Genomic DNA, 10,140 nt, shown 5'->3' with positions numbered 1-10,140 from the left:
GTCATGGACTTTCAATATGAAACTACATCATAAAATGTTGAATTATTACTTTTTTTTTTTTTACTGGAGGACATATTTCAGATAAAATATGACGTGATCAAAAATCTATGTAAATATTACTAGAATATTTTTACTGTGCATCATTTCTAATCAGACTGTGTTATGTAATTGTGCGAAATGTGCAAAAAATGCAATGAAACAATATTTGTAAAATTGCGCAAAAAAAAAAAAAGTGAGGAAATATTGTTTCATTGTATTTAGTGGTCATATGTACATACATGGGATTTTAAAGATGAAATAGACCTACAGCTGTATTCAAAGATTACCGTTCATTCTGTCTCTCTCTTATAGTCTGAGAGGCCTCTGTCTCTTCATTTGAATGCCTCTCACGATGGCTAAGCGGGAAAGCGGCAGCACCAGCCCAGTGGTGCGTCAAATAGACAAGCAGTTCCTGATGTGTAGCATCTGTCTGGAGCACTACCACAATCCCAAAGTCCTGCCCTGCCTGCACACCTTCTGTGAAAGGTATCTCAATAGAAAGTCCCTTGTGCATGAATGAACAAATTATTACAATCACGCAATCATAGCCTGAATGCTGCTTTCACAGTATGCTAAAGACTGTCTGTGTTCACTGGTGTGGAAGAAATCTGATAAATGCTGGCCAAAACACTGCCGCTTTAGGGGTGGGTGTGTCTGTAAAATCACAGCAGTCTGGTTGTCTTGAAGATGATCCAGTGTTGGGAGTAACTAACTGAAACATAACACATGACTGTACATCTTAATTTTTTTGTAATATTGTATTATAGCAGAGCGAACTAAGGTCAAGTCAAGTCACCTTTATTTGCGCTTTATACAATACTGATTGTGTCAAATGTGCAGCCAAAGGCAGAACAGTTAGCATGTTTTGCTCAAACTTATGCCATGGCATTACACCGTTGTCACTTGCTAAATCAAAATGACGGTGCCATGGGTGGAAACTTAGAGATTAAGGGGCGGTAATATTATAATGAGATCCCTTTGCCACGTCACCAAGGGAGCGAAATCAGACGCGCTCGTTTTTTCAGACGCTTGCAGAAAAAGTCTTACCAAAACAAAGTACTGGATTAATCTTTTTCACGTTTCCTTGGTTGGTAGATGCACCGGGGACCTGATTATAGCACTTAAAACTTGGAAAAGTCAGATTTTCATGATATGTCACCTTTAAATAAAAAATACAATTATTCAATAATACCGTAATTCAATTATAATAAAAAAATTGATGTCTGAATACGCATAGTCAAATTAACACACTGTTTTGTTTAATGCTGCCACAGTCTAGCCATATTGAGATAAGATTTACATAATTATTATAATATAATAATTGTTAAATTAAAATATAAAATTTTTAATTAATTAAATAATAATAAAATAAAGAAAACAAACTATATTTCTGAATTGTCAGAGTACACATTCAGTGTGAATTTAATACACTTTTTTTTTTTTTAAATCCTGGCTGCCTCCCATTGTTTTTAGCCTCTCATTTCCATAAGTTCAACATTCAACACTCTCACCACTTGGTCTGATTTGTTGTCAACCCCACAATCCTCTGTGCAGGTCTGCTGCTCAGCTCCTATAGAGAATAAATTGAAAAGCCCCGCTCAGCTCCAACGTGCCAGTGAACACAGTTTGACTTCAAGCTCTTCCAGGACTTCCAATATAATGGCAAAGGAATTGCACAGATGCTGGATTTCACTTTAGAATGGCTGTCATATGAGATCATGTTTAAAAACCGCCCAGTAAGGCAAAAACAGAGATGACCATATTCCCTTTGCCATCACTGGGCTGGAATGTGAGCCTCCGTTTTTTTCCGCTTCTGTCAACAAATCATGTGTCCTGCTCTCATTTCTCTTACTTTCTATCATCCTGTCAAAATATTTACCGCTAAAATTAAAATGAGACTGAAAAATTGAACACAGACAGACCACTAGATGGATTGATCATGTCTTGGAATACGCCCGGTGCATTTACAATTAATTTGACCTTAGAGGGAAGTCTTTACCGCTTGTTTTTAAGTCTTGCACTTGTTTTTACACCCTTTCCATCACAGATGCCTCCAGAACTACATCCCCCCTCAGTCCTTGACCCTCTCCTGCCCAGTGTGCAGACAGACCTCCATCCTGCCTGAAAAGGGTGTTGCAGCACTGCAGAACAATTTCTTCATAACTAATCTGATGGAGGTGTTGCAGAGGGAGCAGGACTGCACCCGTCCCGAGGCCTCTAGTGGGCTGGAGTCAGCCGGTGCTGCTACATATGCCCCGCCCCTCTCCTGCCCCAACCATGAGGGCAAGGTAAGCTTGTACAGATGAGAATAGAGCAGTGGCCTCCTACTATGAACTACATGTATATACGCAGACATGTGGGGGATAGTTCACCCAAAAAATTAAAATTCTGTCATTAATTACTCACCCTAATGTCGTTCCAAATCTGTAAGATCTTTGTTCATCTTCGGAACACAAATTAAGATATTTTTGATGAAATCCGAGAGCGTTCTTGCATAGACAGCAAGAAGAAATTGTTGAATAAAGTGATTATTTTTGTTTTCTTTCCACTCAAAAAGTTTTCTCGTAGCTTCATAAAATTACAGTTGAACCACTGATGTCACATGGACTATTTTAACGATGTTCTTACTATGTTTCTGGGGCTTGAACGTAGTAGTTCCCTTGCTGTCTATGCAGGGTCAAAAAGCTGTCGGATTTCATCAAAAATATCTTAATTTGTGTTCCGAAGATGAACGAAGATCTTACAGGTTTGGAACGACATGAGGGTGAGTAATTAATGACAGAAGTTTCATTTTTGGGTGAACTATCCCTTTAAGTGGCGATAGGAAAAGTCGCAAGTGGTATTTGCGAATTTCAAGTCGGAGATATTATAATTTGTAGTTATGTGCATATGAATAACCCGAGCAATTTCTTTACTGGCAGTGGTATTTTAGTATTATTTATATACTATCATGGTATTTATTAATATTTTGAATTAGCATAAATTTTTATATTTTCAGTTTTTTTTTCATTTTGGTTCAATTTTTGGTTCAAGTTTAGCTTCATTTTTATTTCAGTTTTAGCTTGAGTAATTTTAGTTTAAATTTTATTAATTTCAGTTAGTTGCCAAGGCTTTTTAAGTTTAAGTTATTGATCTAATATTTATATTTAATTTTATTTTACCTTTATTTTAATTTCCTAAAACTATTTTTTATATTTTAAGATAACAATAACCACACTAGTAATTTACCAGTGGAAATATTTATTAACTTATTGTAGTTATAATAGTGTATATATATATATAACACCAACATGTCAGAAAAAAATAAAATAATAAAAAACAGAATTTATATGTATTAAAATAATAATTTATTATTGACATTATTTATTATTTAAATATTATTTTATTTATGTGCATATGAATACATCAAGCAAATTTATTGTATTTATTAATATTTCAAATTAGCTTTTATTTTTATATTTTCAATTTTCAATTTAACTTTGATTTAGGTTTTAGTAATTGTGTTACATTATTTTTTTGTAATATATATTTTTCAGTTTTAGTTCCAGTAATTTTGCTAAATCATATATATATATAATTTTTTTTTTTTTCAGTTAGTTGCCAAAGCAACATTTCTTTATACATGGAATCTTTTTTTTTTTTAAGTTTAAAACTCAGATATTTAAAATACATTATTTTATTTTTATTTTATTGAACAGACATCTGCTGTAATTATAATCAGTTGCTTATGTTGTTGCAGGTGCTGCAGGCCCAACTCAATGCACTACTACAAGGGAAGGAAAACATCCAGAGCAATTGTAGCTTCACAGAGCAGGCGCTGAACCACGGCAGCCCCACTGAGGTGCTCCTGGTGCAGAAGCAGATGGGAGAGCGGATGAGTGCTCTGGCCCGCCACGCCTTCCCTGAGCAGCCCCATGAGAACGGCCACCTGGACTGTCAGGTGGAGACAGAGGGGCTGCGCCGCTCCATCCAGAACCTGGGAGTCCTGCTCACCACCAGCACCGTGGGCCACACCAGCGTGGCTACTGGAGAGGGTCTCAGACATGCTGTTGTCGGGCAAAATACCACTGTTACAGTGACCACTAAGGTTAGTGATGATGTTTAAGTTCAGTTTGAAAACATACTGTAAATTTCAGAACTGTTGAATCTAAGCGGGTTTCCTGTTGTGTCTGCTATAAGTTGCATTGAACAAGACGTTTATATAGTTATTTATAGTCCTAATTAGAGATGCGCTCATAAAAAATTCAGGTAAATAATCAATAATAAATGAATAATTATTTTTATAAATTTAGGCAATACATTATAAAATTATTTTATAACATTACATGTCTTTAAATATTTTTAAATATATAAAAATACAATTAAAAGTGTATAAATGTATATATTTAATATTATAATAAATGTATTACTTATGTTCATAGATTAAATTTTAATCGTTGTGTATTTTTGTTATTGAAATTTATGAAAATATTTATTTATTTATTATTAACAAATTATTTATTATTTAAATATTATTTAAAACATCTAAACATTGTTCATGAAAATGAATTACACAGATATGTGATTAAAAAGTATTACATTTATTAAATAAACACATTTATTGTTTCATTTATTTTATTTTATTTATATCACTTTTATATGTTAATTAAAATATAATGTTTTTATATATTTTTTTTATTATATTTTTTATTTTATTACTTTAAATTTACTTTAAATTTATTAAAATATGAAATACTATGTGTATATGTATATATATACACTACCGCTCAAAAGTTTGGGATCAGTAAGACTTGTAATGTTTTTTAAAGAAGTCTCTTATGCTATTGATTTTAAAAAAAAAAATAAAAAATATATAATAAAAATGTATAAAATTATATGTAATTTACTTAAGAGATTAACAGTTTTATTGATTATATATATTTTTTTTTTTTAATTACTATCTAATGTTGTAGGTTTGATCTATAAAAAACACCATTGTGCCCTTGAGCAAGATAAAAAGCACATGTTGTTTTCAGACAGACTGTCCTTGTAATAAATGCTGTAGGTTGATTAGGTTTGTAACTTAAGCCTCTAACTGCCTTCACTAGGACAAAGACGGTGAGCTAGTAAAGACTGGAAATGCTGCACTGAGGGCTCAGATCAGTGGTGCAGATGGAACCGTCACCGAAACGGACATAACAGACAACAAGAACGGCACTTATGAGATCGGCTACACTCTCCGCTCAGAGGGCGAGTTCTCCTTCTCCATCCTGCTCTACGGGCAGCCCGTAAGAGGCAGCCCCTTCCGCCTGCGGGCTGTCAAACCCTGCGACGCCCCGCAGTCGCCCGATGATGTGAAGAGACGCGTGAAGTCACCCGGAGGAGGTGGAGGGGGTGGAGGACATGTGCGCCAGAAGGCGGTGCGCAGACCCTCAAGTATGTACAGTACAACGAAGAAGAAGGAGAATCCCATAGAGGATGAACTCATCTACAGAGTGGGTGAGTGGAGATTACATTTTCAGATACATTTCAGATTGTCCTAAATATATTTTAAATGTACTTTTTGTAATATATTTTGGTATTTGATGAAAATTGATTTTATAACATGAAAAATATATTTCCTTAATCGGCAAGATTTACAACATATATTTAGCATACAGTATATTTGAATTATATTTTGGTCAGAAAAATTTATATTTTTACCATATGAGATTCCAGGCTATGGAAATGTATAAAATCTAAAAAACTTCAATGTCACTGGAATTATTCATTTAATAATGCAATAAAGTTGAGCTATAAAGATGAAAAGGTCATGTCTGCATTCTGCTTTATTATTGTTCTGCATCATAATGTGTCAGCTGACGTCTTATTTGATGTGACAGGGACGAGGGGTCGCGAGCGGGGGGAATTCTCCAACCTGCAGGGCATCTCTACCACCAGCAACGGCCGAATCGTGGTCGCTGACAGCAACAACCAGTGCATACAAGTAATACTAAGTATCCTGACGGGCGACTTTTAACAAGTAAATGTGGACCGCATGGCCAGAATCACTTATATTTGCTGCATTCTGTGATCTTCTAGGTGTTCTCTAATGATGGTCAATTCAAACTGAAGTTCGGGGTCAGAGGTCGCTCCCCTGGTCAGCTCCAGCGCCCCACTGGCATTGCAGTGGACTTGAATGGCGACATCATTGTGGCCGACTATGACAACAAGTGGCTCAGCATCTTCTCTCCAGACGGCAAGTTTAAGGTAAGTTACAGCTCTTTTATGATAGTTTTTAATAAAAAAATTTTTTTTTTAAATTATATATATATATATATATATATATACTGTTTATATAGTTCAGTAATGCCTTTTTAAAATTATCAAATTAAATTAAATTAAACATGATACCAGAAGTCATAATTTTTTATTTTTAAAGTAAAATAATATTATTTATTCATCATAAAAAATACAATAAAGCATTATGTCAGGAATTAGCTTTTAAACATCAAAAGCTTTCAATACAAAAACATGTATTTAAATACTTTCTAGACGTGCCCTTCTTATTAACATGCGATGGGGAAAAAATAGTAAAAAAAATATTATTATGATTAAATGATAAATACTATTAATTGTAAAATATTAATAATACAATATGTATATAATATAAATATATATATTTTTTTTAAAATATTATATTAAAACTAGTATGAAATGTTTCAAAAATATATTATGATTGAACTCACTTTTTCCAAGCATCATTCAGCCTTTACTAATTTATGTTGTTTGTGTTACTCCATAAATGTCTGCTACTTTGATTTGATTAATTAGTGATGTGCGAATGTGTTTCTCTTGGTTTTCTGACAGAATAAAATCGGTGCAGGTCGGCTGATGGGTCCTAAAGGAGTGGCCTTGGACAAGAATGGTCATATTATCACGGCAGACAACAAGGCCTGCTGTGTCTTCATTTTCCAATCCAATGGCAAACTGGTGACCAAATTTGGTGCCAAAGGAACATCAGAGAGGCAATTTGCAGGTAATATCTTTTATTTTGTCTTCTGATACACTGGTCTCCAGCATTTCATTCATGGCCAGATCACATTTTGATCAAATGCCTATTTTTGTCTCTCTGCAGACAAAAGCACTCCGAATACACCGACAGAGCCAAAGCAGAGTAAATCTGGTCCTGCCTTCAGTGAGTTTTTTTTTATTATTACTTTAATTTTGTGCATTTGGATAGTTATTATTGATTATTGAATGAGGTCATCTTAAAATGAAATGGGAAGCCTCGTAGGACAATTGATTATCCACATGCTGAGAGAATTTTTTTCTTTTTTGTATGTAGGTAGAGATTGCATGAATCAAGTGTTCTCTGTGTTGCTGGACATTTCCTTAGAAACATAACACGTTGAGAATGTAATGGTTGCTCTCTCTCTGTCTTTCTCCTTCTATGGACATAAGGTCCTCATTTTGTGGCCATAAACAACAAGAATGAAATTGTTGTGACAGACTTCCACAATCATTCTGTAAAGGTACGCTGAGCTCTTCTCTTTTACTATGTAAATTGTACCACATGCCATAACATATTAACATCAAACACTAACCAGATCTGTTGTCTGTTTTTATTGGGTTCTGCCTCTAATTAATGTCACTTTAAAGGGTTACTAACCCTTTAATGTAACTTTTGCTTTTACATTATCATGGTCTTTTTTTCCCTTTTTTGGTCATTTTAATGTGGATTGTTTTGGATTTATGGCTTCTTGCAGGTTTACAATGCTGATGGCGAGTTCCTGTTTAAATTTGGCTCACATGGTGAAGGGAACGGCCAGTTCAACGCACCCACCGGCGTGGCTGTAGATGGCAATGGCAATATTATTGTTGCAGACTGGGGTAACAGTAGGATACAGGTAAGCTGTGGAATGTTCTGATTTCATATTAAATGTGATTGTATAATAGTTTTATAATTTGGGCAAAGTCAAATAATTTTTTTATGTATTTTTGACATTTTATGTAATAACATTCTAAAATGATGTGGAAACTTTACAGTTTATATACAATGACTCAAGTATTTACACACTTAAGTCAGAATTCGAAATGTATGAATTCCATTGCTTTAGATAACAAAAGATCAAAACTAATAGCAGCATGATTTCTCTGAGATTTTTTTTTTTTTTTGCAATTACTCTCAGCCACCTAGCCCTATTTTATTTCATAATATTCATTTTATTTTATAACATAATTAAACATTTTTTATTTATTGAGCAGTAAATAAAAAATCTATTCCACTTTTTTTGCAATGACTTTCAGCTACCTAGCTGTGTTTTATTTCTTAATTTCATTTCATTTTTTAACATAATTATATATTTAATTTTTTTAAAATCTATTCCACTTTTCTAAGACACTTTCGTCATTACTTTCAGCCACCTAGCCCTATTTTATGTATAATTTTATTTTGTATTTAATTTGTATTTTATATAATTTTTTTGTTGACCAAAAAATTTACTTTTTGAGACATTTTTGCAACGACCTTTTATTTCATTATATTTTGTAATATAATTATATTTTTGTAATTTTTTACAACAAAAAAAAAAATCTAAAAAGTACATTCCATTTTAACCCACATAGCACTATTTTAATTTTTAATTATATATTTGTATATACTTTCAGCAATTACTTTCAGTTTTATAGTAAAATTATATTTTTTAATGAAAAAAAAATTTCACTTTATGGACATTCATTAAAAATGCTAATGGTAATAAATTAGTAAAAGTACATTTAATGCCTATATCTTTTGTCATTTAGGTGTTCGACAGTTCTGGCTCTTTTCTGTCATACATCAACACGACAGCGGATCCTTTGTACGGTCCACAGGGTCTGTCTCTCACGTCAGATGGTCATGTGGCCGTGGCAGACTCTGGAAACCACTGCTTCAAAGTCTACCGATACCTGCAGTAAAGACTCGCCGTGATGGAAGAGTTAAATATACTGTAAGCTCCAACAGTCTTCTTTGGCATTTCATGTTTTCCTTTGCACAAGTCTCTGCACACAAAATTCCAGCCATTTGACTAATGCTGATGTGAACAAACCCAGGGCTTCATGAATGTTGCATCCCTATTTGATGAATTTGCATTGATTTGTGTTAATAGTCACTTCCTAAATGAATGTACATTGAACCCAAGCAAATAACACAGTCGCTGTGTATATAACAGTGACCGAAGGCAGCTATCTGCATGCTTTTATAAAAGTCTTTATTGCAAACCTCAAATGCTGCTTGACAAACCCCTCCGTTAAATTGCAGGGAACTAAATGGTGGTCAATAAATGCTTTCTGGGCAAATCATTAATGCAACGGCTTAAGAATGACCTGCGGATGGCGCTATCTCACATCAAACTGGCCTTTTGTGCATTGACTAGCTGTACATGTGTACGCATTTGTATCATATGGTGTAAATCTGATCGCCATTGATTTGCTGTAGAATGGTTTCAGAGATCCACTCTCTCTAGTGCGCTGAAGCTCAATATTAAAGTAATCCGGCTGTCAATGTGCTTTAGTAAAACTGCTTGTAGGCCTCTGATTTTAAAAGCTACGCCTATACGTCACATGGGCTTTCTACATATCACTGAACACAACAGCACAATTTACATATTGCATGCATTTTATTCACGTAAAAAGGTTATAAAGCAAGTTTATTTATTTTGTAAACAATGGTATAATGTTATTTTTCTAAGTTGAAGTGTTTTGTTTAACTGCAGTTCAATGCCTTCGGTGGTTTTCACAAGGTGTGCAAAGCTAACGTGTTGTGAAGTACAACTTGAGTTTTTTTTTTTTTTAACGCACATGATAGTCACCATGTCATTAAAAGGAATGTGGATGTGTCATATCAAGACGCCGAAGATATGAACTTAAAAAAATAAGGGAAAATGAATTTACATTTTAAGTTGCCAAATTACGAAAAGAACAATTTGCCATAGTTGACCATATTACGGAGCATTTACTACTGTTTTTTTAATTATTTTTTATTTCGTTTTATTATGAATGTAAACAAATGAATGAAAAATAAAAAAAATCACTGCATTAGAAATGACAGTTTTATCATTCTGGCCCAGATGTTATACTACTAAGTACACAAAAGCAATGAAT

The 10,140-nt window shown here is 33.7% G+C and overlaps 1 protein-coding gene across 1 annotated transcript; it reads left to right on the top strand.

Moving 5' to 3' along the window:
• Positions 1-349: 349 nt before the first annotated feature.
• On the top strand, positions 350-10,139 carry LOC107757066 (tripartite motif-containing protein 2-like). The gene is made up of 11 exons (XM_016574438.1): positions 350-525; positions 2,087-2,327; positions 3,779-4,126; positions 5,127-5,517; positions 5,901-6,004; positions 6,100-6,267; positions 6,868-7,036; positions 7,136-7,195; positions 7,462-7,532; positions 7,767-7,907; positions 8,803-10,139. The coding sequence occupies exons 1-11, from the start codon at positions 380-382 to the stop codon at positions 8,953-8,955; spliced, it is 1,992 nt and encodes a 663-aa protein (XP_016429924.1). The 5' UTR covers positions 350-379; the 3' UTR covers positions 8,956-10,139.
• Position 10,140: the final 1 nt, after the last annotated feature.

This window comes from Sinocyclocheilus rhinocerous, unplaced genomic scaffold (genome assembly GCF_001515625.1).
Source record: "Sinocyclocheilus rhinocerous isolate Xijiao unplaced genomic scaffold, SAMN03320098_v1.1 scaffold1152, whole genome shotgun sequence".
Lineage (NCBI taxonomy): Eukaryota > Metazoa > Chordata > Actinopteri > Cypriniformes > Cyprinidae > Sinocyclocheilus > Sinocyclocheilus rhinocerous.
The sequence above is the reverse complement of the archived record's forward strand: the minus strand, read 5'-3'. Positions and strand labels throughout refer to the sequence as shown.

Excerpts from the sequence above, each read along its gene's own strand:
- LOC107757066 (XM_016574438.1), top strand. The coding sequence starts at position 380 with ATGCCTCTCACGATGGCTAAGCGGGAAAGCGGCAGCACCAGCCCAGTG. Across the intron at positions 6,268-6,867 it reads CTCCAGACGGCAAGTTTAAG|AATAAAATCGGTGCAGGTCG; the intron begins GTAAGTTACAGC and ends GTTTTCTGACAG. Across the intron at positions 7,037-7,135 it reads ATCAGAGAGGCAATTTGCAG|ACAAAAGCACTCCGAATACA; the intron begins GTAATATCTTTT and ends GTCTCTCTGCAG.